At 52.9% G+C, this 21,540-nt stretch overlaps 10 protein-coding genes across 10 annotated transcripts; 4 read left to right on the forward strand and 6 right to left on the reverse strand.

Annotated features, from left to right (window-relative positions):
* Positions 1 to 313: 313 nt before the first annotated feature.
* On the forward strand, positions 314 to 1,620 carry POX_d05126 (uncharacterized protein; the record flags this gene model as incomplete). The annotated part of the gene is made up of 2 exons (XM_050113978.1): positions 314 to 1,357; positions 1,447 to 1,620. 2 exons carry the CDS (start codon positions 314 to 316, stop codon positions 1,618 to 1,620), a joined length of 1,218 nt encoding a protein of 405 aa, XP_049968929.1.
* A 365-nt stretch (positions 1,621 to 1,985) lies between these two features.
* POX_d05127 (uncharacterized protein) lies at positions 1,986 to 3,965 on the reverse strand (the record flags this gene model as incomplete). Its single annotated transcript, XM_050113979.1, has 3 exons — positions 1,986 to 2,278; positions 2,346 to 3,794; positions 3,887 to 3,965. 3 exons carry the CDS (start codon positions 3,963 to 3,965, stop codon positions 1,986 to 1,988), a joined length of 1,821 nt encoding a protein of 606 aa, XP_049968930.1.
* A 62-nt stretch (positions 3,966 to 4,027) lies between these two features.
* POX_d05128 (uncharacterized protein) lies at positions 4,028 to 5,217 on the forward strand (the record flags this gene model as incomplete). Its single annotated transcript, XM_050113980.1, has 3 exons — positions 4,028 to 4,434; positions 4,482 to 4,795; positions 4,973 to 5,217. The coding sequence occupies 3 exons, from the start codon at positions 4,028 to 4,030 to the stop codon at positions 5,215 to 5,217; spliced, it is 966 nt and encodes a 321-aa protein (XP_049968931.1).
* A 461-nt stretch (positions 5,218 to 5,678) lies between these two features.
* Positions 5,679 to 6,042, reverse strand: POX_d05130 (uncharacterized protein; the record flags this gene model as incomplete). The annotated part of the gene is made up of 2 exons (XM_050113981.1): positions 5,679 to 5,884; positions 5,958 to 6,042. The coding sequence occupies 2 exons, from the start codon at positions 6,040 to 6,042 to the stop codon at positions 5,679 to 5,681; spliced, it is 291 nt and encodes a 96-aa protein (XP_049968932.1).
* A 1,158-nt stretch (positions 6,043 to 7,200) lies between these two features.
* POX_d05131 (uncharacterized protein) lies at positions 7,201 to 8,597 on the reverse strand (the record flags this gene model as incomplete). Its single annotated transcript, XM_050113982.1, has 4 exons — positions 7,201 to 7,530; positions 7,613 to 7,976; positions 8,090 to 8,304; positions 8,412 to 8,597. 4 exons carry the CDS (start codon positions 8,595 to 8,597, stop codon positions 7,201 to 7,203), a joined length of 1,095 nt encoding a protein of 364 aa, XP_049968933.1.
* A 972-nt stretch (positions 8,598 to 9,569) lies between these two features.
* POX_d05132 (uncharacterized protein) lies at positions 9,570 to 10,289 on the reverse strand (the record flags this gene model as incomplete). The annotated part of the gene is made up of 1 exon (XM_050113983.1): positions 9,570 to 10,289. The coding sequence occupies one exon, from the start codon at positions 10,287 to 10,289 to the stop codon at positions 9,570 to 9,572; it is 720 nt and encodes a 239-aa protein (XP_049968934.1).
* Positions 10,290 to 11,819: 1,530 nt separating this feature from the next.
* On the reverse strand, positions 11,820 to 14,943 carry POX_d05133 (Xylanolytic transcriptional activator xlnR; the record flags this gene model as incomplete). Its single annotated transcript, XM_050113984.1, has 3 exons — positions 11,820 to 11,963; positions 12,026 to 14,424; positions 14,508 to 14,943. 3 exons carry the CDS (start codon positions 14,941 to 14,943, stop codon positions 11,820 to 11,822), a joined length of 2,979 nt encoding a protein of 992 aa, XP_049968935.1.
* Positions 14,944 to 16,076: 1,133 nt separating this feature from the next.
* Positions 16,077 to 16,941, forward strand: POX_d05134 (uncharacterized protein; the record flags this gene model as incomplete). The annotated part of the gene is made up of 2 exons (XM_050113985.1): positions 16,077 to 16,213; positions 16,722 to 16,941. 2 exons carry the CDS (start codon positions 16,077 to 16,079, stop codon positions 16,939 to 16,941), a joined length of 357 nt encoding a protein of 118 aa, XP_049968936.1.
* Positions 16,942 to 17,865: 924 nt separating this feature from the next.
* On the forward strand, positions 17,866 to 19,479 carry POX_d05135 (D-aminopeptidase; the record flags this gene model as incomplete). Its single annotated transcript, XM_050113986.1, has 1 exon — positions 17,866 to 19,479. The coding sequence occupies one exon, from the start codon at positions 17,866 to 17,868 to the stop codon at positions 19,477 to 19,479; it is 1,614 nt and encodes a 537-aa protein (XP_049968937.1).
* A 570-nt stretch (positions 19,480 to 20,049) lies between these two features.
* POX_d05136 (putative NADP-dependent mannitol dehydrogenase) lies at positions 20,050 to 21,155 on the reverse strand (the record flags this gene model as incomplete). The annotated part of the gene is made up of 4 exons (XM_050113987.1): positions 20,050 to 20,591; positions 20,653 to 20,736; positions 20,808 to 20,884; positions 20,956 to 21,155. The coding sequence occupies 4 exons, from the start codon at positions 21,153 to 21,155 to the stop codon at positions 20,050 to 20,052; spliced, it is 903 nt and encodes a 300-aa protein (XP_049968938.1).
* Positions 21,156 to 21,540: the final 385 nt, after the last annotated feature.

Raw genomic sequence — 21,540 nt, forward strand, 5'->3', positions numbered from 1 at the left:
GGTTCTTGTCGAGAGCTTTGACTTTGACGTCACTTTTTCCAGAGGGTCCATCCGTCCCCGTTTTGCCGTGGGCAAAAGAGAAGAGATCCATGACTCGAAAGGGGGAGGGTTTTGAATCTTGAAATCGGTCATGCTTAACCGCGAATTGAACCATCTGGTAACATCTGTTCAAAGTAATCTCCTCCTAGTTCAACAATAAGCACCGGTGCAGCTCACCTTTTTTGCTTCCTCTTTGCAACTGTGAGCTGCATACGCTGTGGTTTCAACCATTCGCTCCCGTGGCTACTTCGACTCTGGATCTCCCCCGCGAACGATGCCACCATCTCATGGGCAAACTGCATCGCCCCCCGAGATTCACGACAAGAGAGACGTGGAGTCGGGAAGTAGACGGCAGCCCAAACACGCCCTGTCACGCGCAATCTGGAACTTTTCATCGCAATGGTTCTTGATTCCTCAAGGCACGGGCGTGATAGCGGTGATTCTGCATCAATTGGATTATCAATTTCGAGGCCTGCAGGTGATTTCTGTGATTATCTGGATCTATACGATTGTGTTGCTGGCAGTGGGATTGGTGCTGTACTTGCTGAGAGTCTTTCTGTTCCCCCAACATGTCGCACATGAGATCCGCGACAATATGAGCGAGATTGCCTGTCTCGCGAGTATCTCGATCACTTTCACCACGATCATCCAAATGACGGCTTTGGTGCTGGTTGACTTTTGGGGTCCGGCCTGGGGAATGGTCGCCTACGTACTCTGGTGGATTACCACCGCCATGGCCGTCTTCGCGGTGATGATTATCCCCTACGTATTCGTCAAGGTGCAATCGCCCGGAGTCAAAGCAGTGCCTCCCGTCATTCTGCTCCCCTTGATATCCGCCTTGACCTCGGCCGCCGGCGGGGGAGTCATCTGTCGCTACGGCGCCCTGAGTAACGATCTCCAAGTCCCCGTCATCGTGGTATCTTACCTCGAAGTTGGACTTGGCCTGCCCCTGGCCATGGCGTTCAGTGACGTCTTCGTCACCAGGTTATTCGATCGGTCCTTCCCGCCTCTCGAGAAGATCTACCAAGATATGATTCTCTGCGGGCCATTCGGGCAAGGCAGTTTCGCCCTACAAATCCTAGGAGTCGTTGTCGCCCAGGGTCGCTTCGCCCAATATAATAGCGGTACTTTTCTTACGGCCGAAGCCGCCCGACCAGTTGCGTTTGCCAGTCAGTTTGTGGGACTTCTTGTCTGGGGATACGGGACTTTCTGGTTCATTTTTGCCTGTATCAGCATCGGTCATACGTTACTCTCCCAGCCTGGGGGTCTCAAGAAGTCTCACTATACCATTTCAGCGTGGTCGCTGGTGTTTCCCATGGTAAGTGACTGACTCGATTTATCTTCTTTTTTCTAACCCCTTCATCGAAAAGAAGAGAGGACTGACGGGTGCTTCGGTGCGTCGTGCAGGGCGTATATACCAATGCAGCTGTCCAATTGGGCTCAATCATGGATTCTACCGCGTTCAGGGTATGGTCGACGATCATGACCATCATTCTCCTCATCATTTGGATTGTGAATCATTTTCTTACCATCAAAGGGTTGTGCTGCGGCAAGTTGCTGGGTTTGCGGCATTCGGCCTGATCTCTGCTCCGAATGACATGCCGGCAATAGTTTTGCTTGTCTCCTAACTGGGTCTGCTGACGCTCAGCTGACTTGTATAATAAACCCGGGGGTCCTGTAAATAACCGCACTGCTTTACATCATGTGAATCCAGTATCAAAGAATGGTCTTTTATACAAAGAAAAGGGATAAAAAAGGGTATATTAACAGCTTTTAAAGTATGCCAAGGAGATGACCATAGCGAAGCAGGTATATCAATGAAAAGAGAAAAAACACAAGCGCTGAGTGATATCATCCGACTCTTCGGGAGAGAGAAAAAAACAAGAACAAAACGCCATGAGAAACGTAACCGAAAATTCATCTCAAGAAGAGATTCTCAACAGCGTCTATTTCGCAGCAAAGTGGGGGGCATTGATGAAGAGACCCATCAAGCATCCACCCAGAGTACCGGCAACGGGAATGGTCATGATCCAGGCAAGCAGGAGGAGACCAACACGCTGGAAATTGACCGCCTTGAGGGTTCCATTGCAGAGACCGACACCAACGGTGGCGCCAGTGATACACATGGAGGTCGAGACGGGAAGGGAGTATTGCGAGAACACAAGGACTGTGAGAGCGGCACCCATTTCCATGGACGAACCACGGCTGGGAGAGTGATAGGTGATCTTGTTGCCCATGACTATTATTTTACAAAAAGCGGAGTCAGCAAGTGAAAACCCGAGTATTGGGAGCTTTGTCAGTCTTACCTTTCATGATGTTGTACCCATAGGTGACCAGACCGATAGAGATGCAAAGAGCAAGGACAGCAAGCTGCCACACGGGGACGGGAGATTTGGCGGCGGCAGCGTCACCGGTCGACCAGGCCGAGTAAATCGCAGCCCAGGGGCCAACCGAGTTGCCGATGTCGTTGGCACCGTGGGCGAAAGAGGCAGTGCAGGCGGTGATGATCTGGATGAAGGAGTAGGTGTGCTCGACCTCGTTGGGATACTTCTCGGCGGCATCGTAGACACGCTTCATACGCTCACCCTCGGGAGTACCCGCGATACCGCTCTGGGCAGTGTGGATGTCGTAATGAGCACCGTACAGAAGACCAACAACGACCGTGGCAGGAATACGCTTGATCAGAGCCACCGCATTGCGCCACTCGTAGATCTCACCGGCACCCATGGGGTTGTCGCGGAGGAAGCGCATGGCCCAGCCCAGAGGGCCGCGGCTCTTCAGGAGCTTGGCGCGGTGGCGGTCCTCAGACTGAGCCATGATCTCCTTGTAGGTGAGCTGGTTGGCCTCACTCTTGACGAGGTGGTGCTCCTTTTCATCCACGGGCGCGCTGGTGGCGTGAAGGTTCTTGTCCGCCTGAATGGAGTCCACCGAGACGGAGGCAGAGGTGGGAAGCTCATCGTCAGTCTCCTCTTGCATCACGGCGTAGTTGGGGACCTTGGCGGTTTCGGCACCCTCAGTCGGAGCGGGGCGGCTGAACAGAAGGGGGCCGTAGACAAACATCCACCACTTGACGGTGTTATCCTTCTTGATGACGCGGGCGTGCACAAAGGGGACGAAGAAGAGAGCGGAAAGCAGGCAGAGAGCAACACCGGTACCAACCGTCACACCGGCAATCCAGTAGCCTGGCTTCTTGTTCAGGCCCAGCTTAGGGGAACCCTTGTAGACAATGGTGAGGGTACAGATGGTACCGGCCACCAGGAACCACAGGGGAGCACTCCAAACCGACCATGGGACGGGGTTGCGACGCATGTGGACGACGAACTTGATCAACAGGAAGATGATGGACGCGAAGCAGCCCGAGATCACCGGAGCCATGCCCAGACCGGCAAAGATGGCACCGAGACCCTTGCCCCCGTTCCAGCCCCACTGGACTTGTCCAGCACCAACAGTGGCGACACCGACACCGGCCACGGCCGAGATGAGCGAGTAAGTAGACGAAACGTGAGCGGAGTGACGGGTGCACCACATGACCCAGGAAGAGGCCGCAGCCAAGGCACAGGTGAAGGCAAGCATCTGCACGGCCGCGTTTCCTTGGAAGGCCGAGTTGGGGATAATGCCGTTCTTGATGGTGTCGGCAGTACGAGAACCGACGGTGACGGCACCGAGGAACTCGAAGATGGTGCCGAGAACCATGGCCTGTCGGTAGGAGATTGAGCGGGACGAGACACTGGTGGCCCAACTGTTGGCTACATCGTCTAGAGAGAACGAGCGAAGAGAACTTGTTAGCAGGCGAGATTCACGGATTCCAAGCCGCAGAATCGAGAGAAGCTTTGCCGAGAGAACCTACTTGCTCCGTTGTTGTAGGCATCAAGCATGGCAAAGACCGTGCCAATGCCGAAGATGTAATCATAATGATGGAGATACATCTTTGTCGAACTGAATGGATTTGACGGGCGAGGGAAAGCCAAGTCAAAGTTCTCCGGGAGCGATGGTTGTGAGAAAAAGAATATCGGGTTCGAATGGCCCTGATTCCCTCGACTTTATACCGCAGACATGTCCTCACGATTTCTCTGCATATACACAGCCCTCAACCCATGTTGGTCGAGTCGACGAATTCGCACGTGGCTCGCGTACCGACGGCTATCAGGCCCCCGAGACGCCCGAGATCGCAGCGGACGAATCGCATGCTCGTCGCACGCCTTCTGGCGGACAACTATGGGACAACTATGGGACACGTGCGAGAGCGACTCGCGAGACGGGCATCGTAGCCACCTGTTCAGCAGGGCTTGGCAATTTGCCTAGAGTACAAGGTCAGAACCAGTCACTAGGAATCGTGGAGCAGTCTCGGGGCAAAATCACGCAAATGGAACCCGTTCGAGAGGAAGAATCCAGCCCGTGTGTTCGAGCCAAGTAGGCTTACCCTCTCAAGACACAAAACGAAGCAAAAACGCCGAGCTTGGCGAGACTTGGCAGGTCTGGGCACCGCCGATGTTTTACGTGCGCAAGTGCATCCCTTCATACTATCAAGCTATCTTTGGAGGGGACCTGTGGCGTCCTCCAAGGCTTGGCGGAGAGGGCCGGCAGCGGGTCCAACACGGACCCCCGCTTCCTATAAGACGACGCCATTCACCCCACGTGCGACGAGCAGAGGTGCTCATCTTCCCTCCGCATCCACGCCCACAACCACTTCGGACTTGCTTCCTGTCGCGTGCGCTCACCACTATGTTTGGCGATCAGACCACCTCCCCCGTCCACAGTGAGAGATGCCTTTTGCTCTTGAAACGGAAGATGCATCGCGCCTCGCCAATTGCCCCCCGCTAACTGGAAATGGTTACTGGCTCATCCGGCTTGGCTACGCTCCATCGCGATACCCGACTGCCCGTTTGCTCAATCACTGTGCAGTATTTGCGCACACGGGCAGCTACCGCGTTAGGCATTCGCAGCGAGATGGCTATCGTGATGAGTGATGTTGTCCATCACGCTCGCGTCTCGACCCAAATGGTGGGCCCCGCTTCGGTCACCGATGATGATGGCTTCCATGCAGGAGAAGCATCATGGGTCCTCTACATTCGACCCCGGAACCAGAATCCGATGGACCGTGCTCACTTGGGGATGTCTTTGGTGTCAATCCAGGAGAGGAGATTGTGGATGGTTCAAGTCCTCGCGGCAGTCTCGTGACCCGGTTGAACCTCTCGGTGTTCCATCGCGGCCGGGCGCGGCGGTTAGCTCGCATCCTGGAAAGGAGTCCACCCATTCTCGCCTTGTCTCAATCTGGAAAAAATGCCCCTGCTCTGGTTGACACATCAGCTCTTCTCCCTGAGCTCCCGCCATGTCTCTTTGCCCAGAGACAGCTTCAGACTTTGGGGATGTGCATCTAGCCCATGCGCTACGAAAAGACTGCAGGTGCCGACAAGGGCCAAAATTCACCTCGTCCGACTGAGAACTCGGACTGAAAAAGATGCTTCGAGACAGATGCTAGTCCTGACTACTAACATGATTTGCTTATTCGGGGCAAAGAATGTCTCGGGGGGGCTGAGCGCCATTCTAGAACAGGGATTTTTGTTCGCTCTTGCTGAGCCTTCGACCAGCACCGGACGAACTATTCCTCTTTTCTTTGTCTAGATTGCGCCTTGCCCCGCTTACGATGGACTGACCATGAAATTCGCGCATCCAGGCGTCGGCTTGCCGTCGCCACGGGAGGGCGCCTCGGCGGGCCATTTGAGGGTGGCGATGTCACCGATTTCTCGAGTCACGATCAGACTGCGTCGGGGAGTCCCGCTTGCCCAGGCTGTAGATTCAAAGCTCCAAGCCTCGGGCTTGCTTCTAGCGCGGAAGTCTGTCGTAACTTTTGAATGGCCAAAGCAATAGTCACACTTCCAATTTACATGCAGTGAGAAGATTCTTGGCGTGGAACCGACTTGCAAATAGACCCGCCTGCACCGCGTCGGAGAAGTCTTCGTCAAGGCTTTCTACCTGGCAGTAGTGTGGAATGGGAACTCTCATTCGTTGTGTTCGTTTCGCTCGGGATGGGCGGTTCGTGCAAGATCATTGGCGGGTGATTTCCAAGTCCGATCATGTGCAAAAGTCTCTGCGAGTAAATTGTGTCCTCGTCTGCCGTCGTCGGCTGTGGGCAGTTCTCCATCTCCGCCGTGATGTGGAATGGAGAACTATCACGCAATATCGCTCATTGAAGAGGGCTTCATGTACTCATGGCAAAAGCATCAGACGCTGCGTCTAGATCTTCCACTGGGAAACACCTCAAGTGTTCATCAAACTAGCAGTCGTAGCTTTGAGCAAAGCCTCAACTGAAGCCTCGGCTCTTTGCAAGCCATCGTCGACAGGGATTTCCGTCCGCCACCCAACGGAAGGGTCTATTGATCCTTGGGAGGGGTTAGCTTCGTCTCTTCCGTCTAGACGGTGGCTACTTTTAATCACAGGATCGTCTTGAACGGGTGAGCACAATTGGGGTTGGTGGATACATATGGATGGGTAGATCGTCCATACTACAGTCTTCCTAGAGGCGGAGACTTTTGTTTCCCACCTCGGAAATAAGTTCGAAGCGAAGCGATACGCCATATCAGTGGTCGTAGTACTATGGTAGATATACAGAGGTCACAAATTAGACAGGAGTCTGGAAATCAAGGATCAAATCTACACTCGATCTGCTAGCAGAATTGAGAAACCTGTCAGCGATTTGACCAGTCGAGGTCTTGAATGATCATCTCCCCTGTATCATGTTACGTGACTCCACATCTCAAACATTCCTGGATTCAACCCGTAGTCTCAGCATCGAGTTCAGCGTCTGGTAATCCACTAAGTACCTATTCCCCATGCACCCCCCGAGTAGTTGATTAAGCATCTATAATTCCACAATGAGTTACCAGTAGATCTACCTCGGTATGGAGGTAGTGCAGAACAGCCCGCAGGAGGTGGAAGCACCGACTGCGATAGACGATCATATATTTCGGATGCTTAATCTTCTTGAACGGTCCATTTTCTGAAATCAATTGGAAGTTCCATTCCACCGCATCGACCACACCTCGGGACACATCACCTCCCGTTTACAGGTGTTTTTGCCCAATATATATATAATTACTTCATGTCACATCATTCATTCCACATCAAAGCACGGATCTGGCCCCAAGATGCTGCTTGACGAGACTACGTCCACAATTCCCGCACATCAACATCCCACGTCCATTGCGCGACGGCCATGGCGCCCACACTCATGAGAAAAGCCATCAGCAGATTGACCCCATTGTTATCCAACCAATCATGGCCCGTCACCACTCGACGACTCTCGTGCTTCTCATCGTGCAGGCGTCCTGCCGCGGCCCCGACTGAAGTACCGGTGACACGATTTCCGTGCAAAGTTGCCGCATTGGCCACGGCCTCGGTCTTGCGGAGATGCAGACTCCCTGCCGGCTGGGTGCCAGGAACGGCGTCTCCTGGTGTGCCTGAAGGTGAAGTAGAGCCCGGATGGATGAGGACCTAGAAAGAAAGAACAAGGAGGGAAATCAGCACCGTGCATAACCGCGGATGTTGTTCGGAGATCGGTGCATCTGCATCGTACCTTTCGTCCACCACTACCTTCCACGATCTTGCCGCTTCTCTTATCGACGACGCTGGCTTGGAGAAGCCCACCGAGCACACTATCTAGAATGCTCCCCAATAGACCCCAGAGGCTCATTGCCACGGTCCAGACCACACGCGCTTGAATATCGGGCCCGGTGGAGCATGCCGGGAGGATCAGGGCGGATGTCAAGGCAATCGAAAAGGCTCCTAGCAGACCTGCGCCCAGGCCAGCGGCAGTCACGCCGCCATTTGTACCAGGGGGAACCTCGCGGAGGGTCAGCGACGTGATGAGGCGGGGATTCGACTGGGCGAGAATGCCCAATTCGGATGAAAACGTGTCGGCGGCAACGGCGGCATAGTTACTATAGAGAGAGACGGGGAGAAATGTCAAGATCAGCGACCCGGTTCTTCTTCCGAGGCTCGTCTCCAGTGAAGGACGGGGTTTGGTCAAGCAGAGCAGGGAGGGATGACGTACGCGACGATTCCCACTACCAGAATATCGGCGGGGTTTTGGCCGAAACTGAAACATGAAGCTGCGGACGGGTTTCTCGTAGAATAGACGGTATGAGCGATGCTCAGGATGGTCGCCACGACCGAGTTGGCCAGGACTTGGAGATGATTGCGCGCGCCTTCGCCTCCTTCGGAACCCGTTGCGGAGAGGGTCTTTCGCGCTTTGATTTCATGTTTGACCTAACGGGTAGAGAGACGAGACGGTCAGCTTCAGCCCAATTTCCATATTGAGTTTGTTCTGAAGCTGGGGCTAGACAGAGCTGGGCGTAAACCAAGCTAGGACATACCTTGGTGACCTTGGTGCCTCCAAAGTAAAAGACAGCTAGGAGCGTTAACGGAGTGGCCCACGGATGGAGAGCCTGCGCGATTCCCGAAGTGGCCGCGACGATCAGACCGAGTGGTGTGAGAGATGATCGAGACCAAGCTCGATAGACCATACCCACTACCACCAGCAGACGGAAGGGAGACACCATTTTGACGGGCGGAGGGGTAGCTATGAAAGGTTCCAGCGGACGGAGAAACCCAAAGTCAAGTTCCTTGGACTTGTCTTCAGCCTACCGGAAGCTTACATCATTTCTCTTTCTGTTTTTGTTTTTCTTTTTTTCCCTCCCCGGTCAACTTTCCCCGGCCGAGGCGGATCGGAGGAGCTCAGCTGAACTGCCGCGACGGGGCAGGAACAAACTGTCCTGCTGTCAAGTGTGGGTCTGAACTCATTCATCTCACTTTGAGATATATAATCCCTGTCATTCCGCTTCGAACTGAATTCTTGAAGGGCGTGAGAGCCCACATTACCCTACCGGCGAAAGCATATGCGGCAGCAAGCCGAGTAGATAAGCTGCCAGCTATGAGACGGATACGGAAACAGCCGTTGATTAGTAGAAGGGAGTATACGTATCTATGCACGAGGCTATGAGTCTTCTACTCATAGTTCCAGTCATATAGGTAGTATATGCGAGATGTCAAAAGTATTGCGCCGCCTAAGTAGAAGCTGACCTAGATTGCTAGACAGTGCTCTGTCGGTTCTCGGCTTCATCAAGGAATTCGCGCGTGAGAGAGAAGTTCCATGAGTTCGGTATGAATGGATGGGGGCCGAGAAAAAAGAAACAGTGTACATTGACTACAGTATAACTACAGTACTGCATGTGCTGGTAGGTACGGGTATTCACGCACCATAACGACGGCCGAGCTCGGGCAGCATTGGCAAGAGTGTGTCAGATGATGCAAAACGGCAAGATCTGAAGACTTCAGAAATGACCAGGTACTTTACTTTAGCAGTTCATGTGGTTTTGAACTTCTCTACAATGCCATCATGGGGTTTCTTCTTCTCCCCCCTTTTTGTTACAAAAGAGAAAAAGGAATCGAGGTATCGCCACGAAAGAACTCCAACTCTTGAAGTATCGCCGAATCCAGTCCTGTATTCGTAATATCTGATTTGACAGATTTCCTCAAAGATGAAAAGCACTATTTTGCTCATGTACCTCACAGAAACGCCAAAGGCCCGCCTGGACCGCAGCATCGCGAACAGAGGTCACCTCCTCATCGCGCACTGCACGATTGATTTCCGCATATCGCACTTGTTCACCCTGCTCAGATCCCTCCGTCTCTCCTGCTCCCGTCAGTCCAACGGACCCTTTCCGACTCGGCCTTTTCTTCTTGCCCACGTGTGCGTCAGGATGATATTGCTCCATGATGTGGACATAGAGATCTTTCGAGACATTGTCCGCAAGCCAGCGCATGATCTCCCGTCCCTCGTCTTCCTTGCCGGGCATCACCAAGTGACGAAGCAGCACGCCCTGCTTGGCAATTCCGTCTGACGTAAATGACAAATCGCCCACTTGGCGATGCATTTCTTGAATGCTCTCCATGGCGGTTGCCTTGTAATTGTCCGCCTTGAGGAGTCGTTTCGACGTACTATCGCGCCAAACCTTGAAATCAGGCAGGTAGATGTCCACAAGGCCATCTAGAAGTTTCAATGAGTCCAAGGAATCAAAGGCCGAGGTGTTGTAGATGATGGGCACTCGTAAACCCATGTCTCGCGCGGCAAGGATGGACAAGACAACCTGTGGGACGACATGTTCGGGTGTCACGAGGTTGATGTTGTGTACGTTACCCACGGTCTGAAGCTTGAGGTACCACTCTGCAAGCTCTTCAGGGGTCAGGTCCATTCCATTCCGTTGGTGAGCAATATCCTGTCCTCTCTGGTCAGTCACCAGTCTCTTTTCTCCCTGTCAAATCACCGGAAAATAATCGCTAGAAGAGCAGGAGTGGAAGGCACTGTACATGATTCTGGCAGAACACGCAACGAAGATTACACCCCGAGAAGAAGACAGACCCACTACCATGAAAGCCCTGAATGCACGGCTCTTCGCCTCGATGTGGCGCAATCACATTGACTTTGGCAGTTGACGCTCCGATGAGACACATGCCCGTCGTTTCGTATCTATTCACCCCGCATTTCCGAGGGCACAGATTGCATTCGCGTAGATGGGCGTATGCCAGCGATCGCTTTTTGGAAGCTTCTACCGAGCTCAAAAGTTGATAGCGAGGGGTGTGGTCATCTAGAAGAAACGCTGGGGGGATTCCTATGAAGCGTTTGACAATTGAAAAAGGAGCTCGTGGCAGGTGACGGTGAGGCCTAGCCTGGAGCAGGGCGTCACGGGTGGATCTCGCGAATACCTGCATGGCTAAATTCATGCGACCATGTTCAGATCTTCAAGGGGCTGCTGCTGACTCGTAATGCTCTGCGGGAGTTAATAACAGCTTCATTGAAAGTCTTTCCGTGAACACTCCGTCGGAACAGGAGACGCTTTGAAGAGCAATACACTTCGTAGCTACAGTAGGTCCTTGTCACATGACTTTCGTCATACGCCATGTTCCAATTGAAAGGTCGAGCGCAAATCGTAGGCTGCTCAGTAATGTCAACTGGTATGAACCTATTGTACAGACAATAAGATACATACTAGTACCTGCAAGGTATCACTGCATAATCTCAATGCAGGCGGCTGTATTGATGTTTCTCGAGCGAGGATACCAGATCCCGGGGTGGTCATGACCTATATGACATGCCAGAATAAAAGATGGCTTTTTTTCCCAAGCGGGCTCAAACAAAATATCGATTCAATTCAGGGGTCAATCGTCATTTCTATACGCAGAATGTGTTTATTAATTTTCCCACATACTTGAAAGATATTGACCCTGACACTCGGGACTAGTGCCCCCTCAGCTCCGGGAGTACACATGCGATACTACAATATGGGAAGCAGTATGTTGATGGCTTGGGACAAGGACAGAAAAAGCTCAACGCATTACCTGGTGCTGTTAAAATGGATATTGGTATGTGCCAGGTAATTGCAAGGAGAAAACTTGGACAGGAAAGACCTATGCGCGATCCAATTCGCCTCGCCGCGGGGTATGTTCATTCGGAAGAGACAACATGAAACAAGCAGAATAAAGCCAAGGAGAGACACAGAGAAAATAGCCGTATAATGTACAGACAGGCCGGCAATCAACGGAGAGAAACGGGGAATATTAAATCAATGCATGCATGCTTGTGGGTAACTGCACGCTTCGTAGCCTGTCTAATCTGAGACGACAGAACTGGAAACCCCCCCATTAATCGAATATACGCGTGAACAAAGGACATTACAATGAATTCGACCAGCGATGAAGGAGCATGAGGGTGGAGGGTTTTCTTTTTACAGTGCAAGGCCGCTGCCGTCGCCACTCCAGCGGTAGAGGGCGAGAACTTCACGTCTGCGCTGTTGCTGCTCGCCAAAGTCCTCCGGAACTCGGCCCCGTACCTGGGCAAGAGCGGATCGCATGACCTTCCGGAAGGTTCGCTGAGAAAGGAGCAGACGGGTTAGAACAAGGAAAAAGCAGAGAAGTGCATCATAGATCATACCTGATACTCCGTGTTCAAAGTCACAACACATGCCTCGTGTGCGCGCACAATGGTTTCGCAGGCTCGGACCACGCTAGGGCTAGCGTCGCCCTGCAATTTGTCCGCCGTCAGAAGAAGCAGGAAGCTGCCTTGCAGCAGGTAAATACCAAAGAAGAAGGGCATGAAACTGAGGTCTGGGTCATATTCGAGAATGTCTGCGGCCGCTTCGGCTGCACTGACCGCATGGCCCATTGCGGTGATAAAAGAATCGGAGGAAATCCACAGGTCATTGTCGTCCAAGAGATTGATCGGGTCCCATTTCCCAGCGAGGAGGATATGGAGCACATGCATGATATGCGTGCCGTAGGCAACGACCATTCGGGTGTGGACAATGGACTCGTTCACATGCGATCCGACAGTACTGCTATTCGACCGACCAGATGGGCTCACGTGGTTGAGGTGTGCCCCTTCCATCGTCGTATCGTTATCCGCGCCCAAAGCCAGAGAGCTCGTATAACGCGCTTCAAACTCTTTGAGACTTTGTGCATAGACGTCCAGCTGGCGGGTGATCTCTATCGCTTGACTTTCCCATTCACCGCTGTTTCTGAAATGAAGCCCGAAGCGAGGATGGTTTCGGGCATGTTGCAAATCGACAATTTCTCCGAGGATGGACATGAGCGGGAGGAAGTAGCCAAATGTGCTGTGGCCAGTACACTCGAAAGCCGGTCCAGCGCGGCGGTAGCTGGCAGCGGAAAAGTCACCCGCTTGCCAGAGATCGTCATTCATGGGTTGTAACAAACCCTCGCACTCCTTGTCCAGCAACGTCAAGGGGCGGTTGTAGCACAAGGCCAAGTGGCGATCCATCACATACAAAAGCCACCAAATGCGGCGGCGCTCTTCACGCTCTTCTTCCGTGAGATTGATGGACGAGCTCCCAGATCCATGTCCCATGGCATTAAGAAGTGAATTCGATTGCCTCTTGTTCCCATTCATGTCCAGTTCTGATTCGCCCTCAATGTCGCCGTCCTGGCGGTTGTTGGCATTCGGTGGGAGCTCACGGCCCAGCTTGAGCTCACGAGCGAGCGACCATGCTGCGGTCCACCACCGCATACTGGCAGCCTTGTATTCGCTCGCCGAGACCACCGTCGCAAGATGGACGTAGGTGGCGACATCGTCCACCGCACCGGTCGCGCTGCTTTGTGCGCCCAATTGATCCATCGAGACCCCAAATCCTCCCAATGCCACTCCGTTGATGACCATGTTGGCTGCATAATTGGGCGATGCCTCTCCCGTGGCGGGGCCATGAATGAGTGGTCGTAACAAGCCGACAGTCAGCTCGAGTAGCTTCTGGCAAACACGCCCTCGGGCTGACGGAGGTGACGTTAAAAAGGCCGCTTCACTGGTCTGCGCTGCGACCCACAGCATGCTTGCTAACAGACCGGGACTGCACACTCGTGGCTTTGTGGGATGCAGGAATGATTGTTTGCGGAATACGAAGCCGACCACATATGGCGAAGAAGGCGACATGTGAGAAGAGGATGAGCTGGTGAAGTATACATCCAGCAGATCACAAGCAAGAGACTGAGGAATAATGGAGGCGATATGCGGGAGAACTGGCTGCAACACGGGGTATCTTAAGGAGCTAGTGAACGGCGCCATGCTGAAGGACGGGAAATTGGCAGGTGATGGTGATGGGAGTGGAAGCCAGCTCGGAGACTGTGCTGGGGGAGAGAAGCCCATGAATGGTGCGGACGGATTCTCGGCAGAGCTACCGAGTCGAAACTGGCTGATAGAGGTTGCGTTTGCATCGTGCGAGTTCAACAACGAATATTGTCCATCATGATATCCTGATCCAAATCCCTGCGAATGAAGAACCGGAGCTGGTGATCGTGGATTCCCATTTTGTTGCATCAACTGGAGCGAACGCATGTCGGGGACGGGCATGGACGGTCGATTTGATTCCGGTACGTTGGCATAGTTGAGCGAAAGTCCATCCATCCCAGGTCCTACCGCTTGTTGCTGCGGATGCCCCGCAACAGAGTGGGGGTTTTGCTGCATCCTCGATAAATTTGGAGCACCATTACTTCGCAAATGCTGTTGCTGCTGCTGTTGTTGTTGTTGCTGCTGCTGTTGTTGTTGCTGCTGCTGTTGTTGTTGTTGCTGTTGTTGCTGTTGCTGTTGCTGTTGCTGCTGTTGAGCAGGTTCGGGAATCGACCGAGCTGCGTCAAATGGCGGGTCATAGGACACGTTCACATCGTGTGAGCCTTGGCGGATGGGGGAAGCACCATTTGCAGACCCGCTTTCATGCTGTCCTCTGTCACTGTTGGAAGATGCGACCGCGGCGGCTGCAGCGAGGTCCTTTTTCGAGGCCTTCCCACGCTTTTTGCGTTCTCGTGCATACTCACAGCTGAGCCCAAATTCTAGGAAGGAACACACTTGATTAGACTTTTCTCGGGACTCAGAAAAGGTTCGGAAAACGAGATCGGGAGTAGTTGAGTCCTACCGATACAATGCGCGCAAGGTTGCTGTCCGTCGCATTTGGTGCGCAACTGGTTGCATTGATCGCAGGCCCGGCTGATTCTGCGGCGAACTGCCGAGGCGGACGAGTTCTTTCGGATGGCCGATCGGGCATCTACGAGAGGATCATGCGATTGCGATGCTGATCTGCCCGAGGGGTGGTTGCCATTTGCCTCACGATAGGGTTGTGCCTCGATGGATTCATTCTCGTTGATCGGCTTGCCGTCGGGATCAAGTGGCGGGTTGGACGCGCTGGCTTGACGCGCCAGCTGCAGTTGCTCAAGTGCGTACTGGGATCCCTCTGCGAGCGTGTCCAGACCGGGAGTCTGAGATTGGGCCATTCGTTGTGGAGGTTGCGGTCGGGATGAGAAAGGAGAGTAGGAATTGGCGAACGAACGAAGGGAGGTGGAGGTGGCCGACATGCTTCGTCTCCTCGGGTTCTAGACCTAGAGCGGCATAGATTGAAGAATCTTTCTCGCAATGGTGCGGGCTCTTCGCCCCGCGTTTCACAATCAATGGAGAAGGAGAGGTGCACCGCTCCAGGACTGGAGGAGTATTGTCGCGCAAGGTCAGAGATCAGAGAGTTGAAGGCATGGCCAACTTTACCGGCAGTGGTCGAGAAGGCTGAAAGGAAAACTACCCCAGAGTCAGACCGGTTGGTGGAGGTGGACCCCTAATTTCTGGCTTTTTTCTTTTCCTTTCTTTTCCCTTTTTTTGCTTTTCCCTTTTGTATTAGCTTGGGGAGACGGAGGGGGGCAAGGCGTTCCTCCCACTCGGCAACCGAGCACCGGCAGTCTAACCGCTCACCGACGGGGATTTGTTTCGCCTGGCTTGCCCTTTTGTCAATAGGGTAGCGTGGCCAACCAATGCAGGAGATTGCCACTGGAAAGGGCTACAACAGGTGACAGGTGACTTTGTCTTCGTTTCTTGGGATGATTTACGCAGAACATGCAGCCTTTGTTCGGGAGGAGGGTAGGAAAACCTGGAGAAGGCGGGGAACCGGGCACGTGGAAGGGCAACGGTTCCGGCGGGAAAGGCAGCTTCGAAGATGTTATGGTGACCACTCTGCAGGGCTTAAAGAAATGTCCCGTCTACCGTGAGGCCAGAGTCAAACTTGATCATGGTAGAATGATTTGGGTATTGAAAGGCCGATCGTGCACGACAAAATTTGATGGCGAAGGAGGAGGAGATCTAGAACGGGACCAGAAAGCGAGGGCACTGTAGCTCTGTAGGTGTCGACACGCTCAAAAGAAGCGACGAGCTATAAAATCAAGTCTCAATCCTCTCCTGGACACACTGGACGGGTCTCGTCAGACGAGATGACCGCCACACTGTTTCAGCTGAGTTTCTTCCTCTGCTTGCGATCCAGAACAGTGGAGCATGGAGCATAATGATTGTGTACGATTCTACCAGAAGCTGATGCCTCGATTCGTGGGGGAAATGACAGAACGCCTCTCCAGCAACTGAGAAAGGCCCAGTCCTCCATCCTCAGAACATCACCAATCATCCTGCCCGTACCAACGGAGGATGGCGTACTCTGACATGTTCCCCAATCATGGCCGTCATCGCAGCATTCCCTGGTCCCGAGAGGACGCGGGGAGCAGCAGAGGATGCGCGAGTGAGCTGCAGTGCGGAGTGCAGCCCTTTCGCTTACGGCCACGGAATGTTCTACCGGCCCGATCGAGGAAATCGGTAGGACATGTGACTTGCAATCATCGTGTGCAGAGTACCAGTGAGGACCAAGAAGAATGGACTTGCCACGTCTGTACGATTGTTCACACTGTGTTGGTCACAACACCAGTACAGGAAATTTCTCCCAGCAACACGGAGGAGGGGCGTGGCTGCATCTGACTCACAAGTATTGTGTGGGCGCAGTTTTGGACATGACCTCCCCCCTCCCCCCCATGTATATACGAGACCAACCTGTATGAGGCCGTCTTCGAATGATCAGCGATCGGAAGCCTCGATGTGAGATGATGTGCAATGAACATGAGGTGAACAGCGAGCGCCGAGGCTACAGCCTACTCGAATCTGCAAGACAGAACGTCCATGAGAACGTCCATGAGTGGACTCTAGCACCGATCTTGGTACTTTGGAAGCTGTCCCAAGCTTATTAAGGTTGAAATAAGCAGGTGAAAATGCAAAAGACGAGGAAGATCTTTTGCAAGCATCGCCCACGCCATCACCACCACCATCACAGGCTGGCCATGTGCTTGCTACATTGTCAACGCCTCTACGAGTCTACAGTACTTGTCTTTTGCCTCCCGAGTCAGACCACTCGCCACTCCCCCGCTTCTCATCTCGGCCATGAGACCCAATGGACCACCCTGCGTGGTCCGCATGTGGTTAATGTCTGGTGGAGCGATCTAACAAAGTACGAAGATGGCTGCCTCCGAGACCGCTCTTCATTGGTGCCCTGAGGGAAGCAAATGGCACGTCAGAGAACAGTAGTCCTTCATTTAGGCCTGTTCAGCCACGGCAACCCGAGGCCAACATTCGGATTTGCCTCTAGGAATGGACAAGGCTCTGGACACGCACCGGAGATCTCACACGACCCCATTGCGCCAAGTAATGCGCGGTCCATTGCAATGGCGATCGCAGGCCACAAAGTGGTGGTCCTCTTTGATCACGGCATGGGCGTGCACCGGTCCTTCAACCACAGGTTCGAAAGTCTCAAAGAGGTGAATGGTCTTCTCTCATCAAAAAAGGGGGGGGGAGGGGAGGGGAGGAAGAGATTATTTGTTCTGTCTCATTTCCGCATTTCCGGGGGAGGGCTTGTTGGGTGGAAAAGCTTGGAAACTGGGGAATCCGTAACTCTTCAATTCCAACTCGACCCTGGTTGAAGTTGAACCTTGAAGTGAATTCAGCCGGGAATTTTTCCTAAACCAACACCGGCCGGGGAGAAGCGTTGACTCCCGGAACAGTCTAGAGTGAAGCCGACCAGGAAAACGTGCATGGGCCAAGACCAGTCCGTGTGACAGCGGACGTTTGATTTATTTGTGAAGTACAGCAGTACTAATGCTGTCATCATCGCATCCACTCTCTTGACAACCCTTGACATTTGATCACACCCATCGACGGAATGTAAATAAACAACACCCTTCTCTGGCTTGACCACAACCATCTGCAACAGGCCGCGATACAATTCGGTTGACAGGATTGCCTACCCCAACTCAAATGTAACATCTCCATGGGGTAGTTAGATAAGACCGTTGACCCCTCATCCCCACCACTGATAAAGAGGGGATTTGGGGACGGACAACGAAAAGACTCTTGCTTCTCCCCCATTTACTCACGAGTTGCGCCCGCTCACCTCGATCCGACAATACCAAGAAAAAGCCAAGATGTCAGGGCCGACTCCAGCCATTCAACATGCTATTAATGCAGTTCCACTTCGTTACCGGGGGCCGGGAGGTGCTTTGGCGGTCGTCAAGGATGGCCAGGTCATCGGCAAACGAGTCTGGGGATATGCCGACCAATCTCGTCGCATCCCGGTCGACTCGTCGACACGCTTCCCAATATGCTCCATCACCAAGCAATTCGTCTGTGGATTGCTGGTCGATTTGCAACGTCATCCCACCCCGGCCATGGCCGCCAAGGGAGACGTGCAGAAACAGTTCGCCGACACGCTCAATGAAATGCTTCCCTTGGCCCGAGAGGGGCTGACGGTCCAGAACTTGTGCGATATGCAGTCGGGCATTCGTGATTACTGGGCTTTGACCACTCTCTGGGGGGCCAAACCAGACGATGAATTCTTGATCGATCGGGATTGCCCTCCCATGCTCGAAAAGACCAAATCCTTCCACTTCACGCCGGGCACGGAGTACTCATACTCGAATGTCAATTTCTATCTGCTGGGGCGCATCATCGAGCGTGTGACGGGCGAGTCACTGGGGAAGCTACTGGAAGAGCGCATTCTCAAGCCAGCGGGCATGTCCACGGCGTTCTTGTGTCCCAACACAGCGCATCATCCACCCCCCTGTGTCGGTTATGAGGGCAACGAGGATCTTGGCTTTTTCGATGCAGTCAATCGCATGGAGTGGTCTGGTGACGCGGGACTGGTGGCTTCCCTGGAGGATATGATTGCCTATGAAAAGTATCTCGACCAGCTTTACGCTGATCCATCGAGCTGGTATCATAAAACGGCAAAGCTCACCACCTTCAGCGATGGGAACACCGCCAGGTACCACTTCGGGCTCGGCCATGTGGATGTGAACGGGGTGGAATCGATCGGTCATGGAGGGGCGCTGAGAGGCTATCGGCTGCACCGGCGACATGTGCCTGAACAGCATCTGTCGGTCGTGGTCATGTTCAATCACGAGGCAGATGCGGCCGCAGCGGTGGATGATATCCTCCGCACCGTGCTCAACCGACCAACCGCTGAAAGCACCCCAGTGGAGCCTGCTCCGGCGTGGTACGGTGCCTATCTGGACGAGGCCACACAGCTGGCCGTCACTGTAGCCAAGAGTCGGCGTCCGGGTGAGGTTCTCATTACGTACGGTGCCCATCTAGAGTCCGCGCCACTCAAAATGACGGATGCGACGAGCGGGAAGTCCCGCTCCATGACGGGCTCCATTAGCGGAGATACTTTGCAAATCCATCGCATTTCAGAGAACCGGAAGCTCAATGCTCGCCGACTAGTCCCGCTCGACAGCGGTCTCGTTGATCCGAAGCTGGCGGGTGCTTACTACTGTGATGAGATCGAGTCTACTTTCTACTGCACGGGTGAAGCGGGGATGTTTTACGGGACATTTGACGGATATTTAGGTAATGGAATTGTGACGTCGATGAGGTATCTTGGTGACGATGTATGGGCTTTGGGCTGTCCTCGTGGCTTGGATGCCTCGGCGCCGGGGGATTGGACGATGGTCTTCCAGCGCGATGAGAGTGGCACGGTTTCTGGCTTCAAGATTGGGTGCTGGCTTGCTAGAGGACTTGATTTTGTCAAGTTGAAGTGAGCTTTGATAGAACATGAAATGAAGAGCATCCAAGGGTGGATGTAGTGTATATTGACGCTGTAAAAGTCCCGGTTGACATGGTGTGTGGCGTGTTTCCAAGCATATGTCAAGATGTGTAGGCTAGAAATCAAAGCTCATTAGAAGTAATCTGTGTGTCTGCATCCTTTCATGAACCCCTGTCACTTATTACCGACAATCTGGTAGTGCATTGCAGCTAGGACACGGGGATGTTTTTCCTCCAAAACCATATAAATATGGGTCAGCCAAAGCTTGATAGCAAGTCCAAATGCGCGGGCCTCCTCTTCAAATGTGTCAAGATCACGTCGTAGGCATGAACTGGAGTCGAATACAAATGCTCCATTAAGACGAGACTTTCTTACTATGGGGAGATCAAGATGATGCCGATTAGCTACATCATTTCAGGAGAGGAGGACTCGTCTTTCTCAAGACTAACTAAAAATTTGCAGACTCTTTGCTGATCATCAGAGAGCGAAGCCTTGTTTTTTCTGTGTGGCTGCTCTTTTTTTTCTCTCTCTTTTTTTTTTGGCTTGGTGTCTTCAAATCCACTACTTACGGCAGGACATAGCCACCATCAATAAGCACATCACTCCCAGTCATATACGTCGACGCATCACTCGCAAGGTACAGATACAATCCCTTGATCTCCTTCACGTGTCCCTGTCTTCCCAAAGCAGACATACGATACGCTTCATTCACGCAGCGCGGACTCGCGCCCATCTTGGTATCAAAGAAACCGGGCGAGACAATATTCACACGGGCAAAATCTCGCCATTCGCGAGCGAGAGACTTTCCAAAGTGAGTCACAAATGCCTTGGTGGCGTTATAGACGGGTTGATCGACGGGCACGTTGACGATGTGGGCGCTCATGCTGGAAGTGATGATCAGATTGCCGAACCCTTGACGCTGGAAGACGTGGCCGGCATATTTGGCGCAGTGGACGATCCCATCGACTTTGAGGTAAATGTTAGGAGTACGCCAATTTCCGGGTGGTGGGATTACGACAAGGGTTCTTTCAAGCTTACCGTTGACCGACATTTGCTTGTGGTATTCGTCTAGGGTCTGTTCGAGGATCGGTTTGGAAATGGCCATGCCTTCCAGTGTACATATTAGCTTGCTGCATGACTTCGAGAGATAGGAAAGTACGCGACGGACCTGCATTCGCCACGAAGACATCGATCTTCTTGAAATTACTGACCACTTGGTCGATGGTCTTGGAGACTTGGGTGGCATCGGAGACTGCATCGGTCTAGATGAGTACAAAATCCATATTTGTTTTCGCCGCATTCTCAGGTGCGGGTGGAACTGACCGTCGACCTTGTAAGCAGCTGACTGAATCTTATGCGTGCTAGCCAATTCTTGTGCCTTTTGAATTGCTGCGTCATTTCTGGGAGGGTTAGTCAGAGTGAGACTTTGAATGGAAAATCAATGGAGAATTGAGGCTGTAGCAATACTTACGAATTGTACCACAAGACGACATGAGCGCCAGCCTCCGCCATGGCTTCCGCTACAGCCAGACCGATTCCATCCGCAGCACCGTTCACTACCACAACCTTTCCCCCTAGTTGGAATTGCTCCAGAACATTTGAAGGCGTGTTGGGAAAAGGTCGGGGAAACCCTTCTCGACCAGGAGCGCAGTCATCAATGGTCATCGACATGATGGAATATGTAAATCCAAGTGTTCCAGGGTATTAGGTCTAGAGGCACTGGGGTAAATGAAAAGGAATATATGAATCGGAGATCATTGTCGATAAGCTTCCGTTATAAGGACAGCCTCGACTCGGCGACCCACTTCCACTTTTAATTGTTTCGGCATCCTGTGCGCCGACATTTGGCTGTCGTAATGGTCAAGTGATTGTGTAGATCATGCTAGACCCATCGCGGACATGAGTGGACGTCCAGTCGGCTGCTAGGCCGTGCAGACTTGTTCCAGACAGATCGGAATCTCCGGATTGATGCGCAGGTGGGTTGTTCGATTAGCTGTAAGACTTTTTAATTCACTAAATACGTAGGTGCAGAACCTCGACACGGATGTAGTGAACA

The sequence above is a fragment of the Penicillium oxalicum genome, chromosome IV (genome assembly GCF_001723175.1).
Source record: "Penicillium oxalicum strain HP7-1 chromosome IV, whole genome shotgun sequence".
In the NCBI taxonomy this organism is placed as follows: domain Eukaryota; kingdom Fungi; phylum Ascomycota; class Eurotiomycetes; order Eurotiales; family Aspergillaceae; genus Penicillium; species Penicillium oxalicum.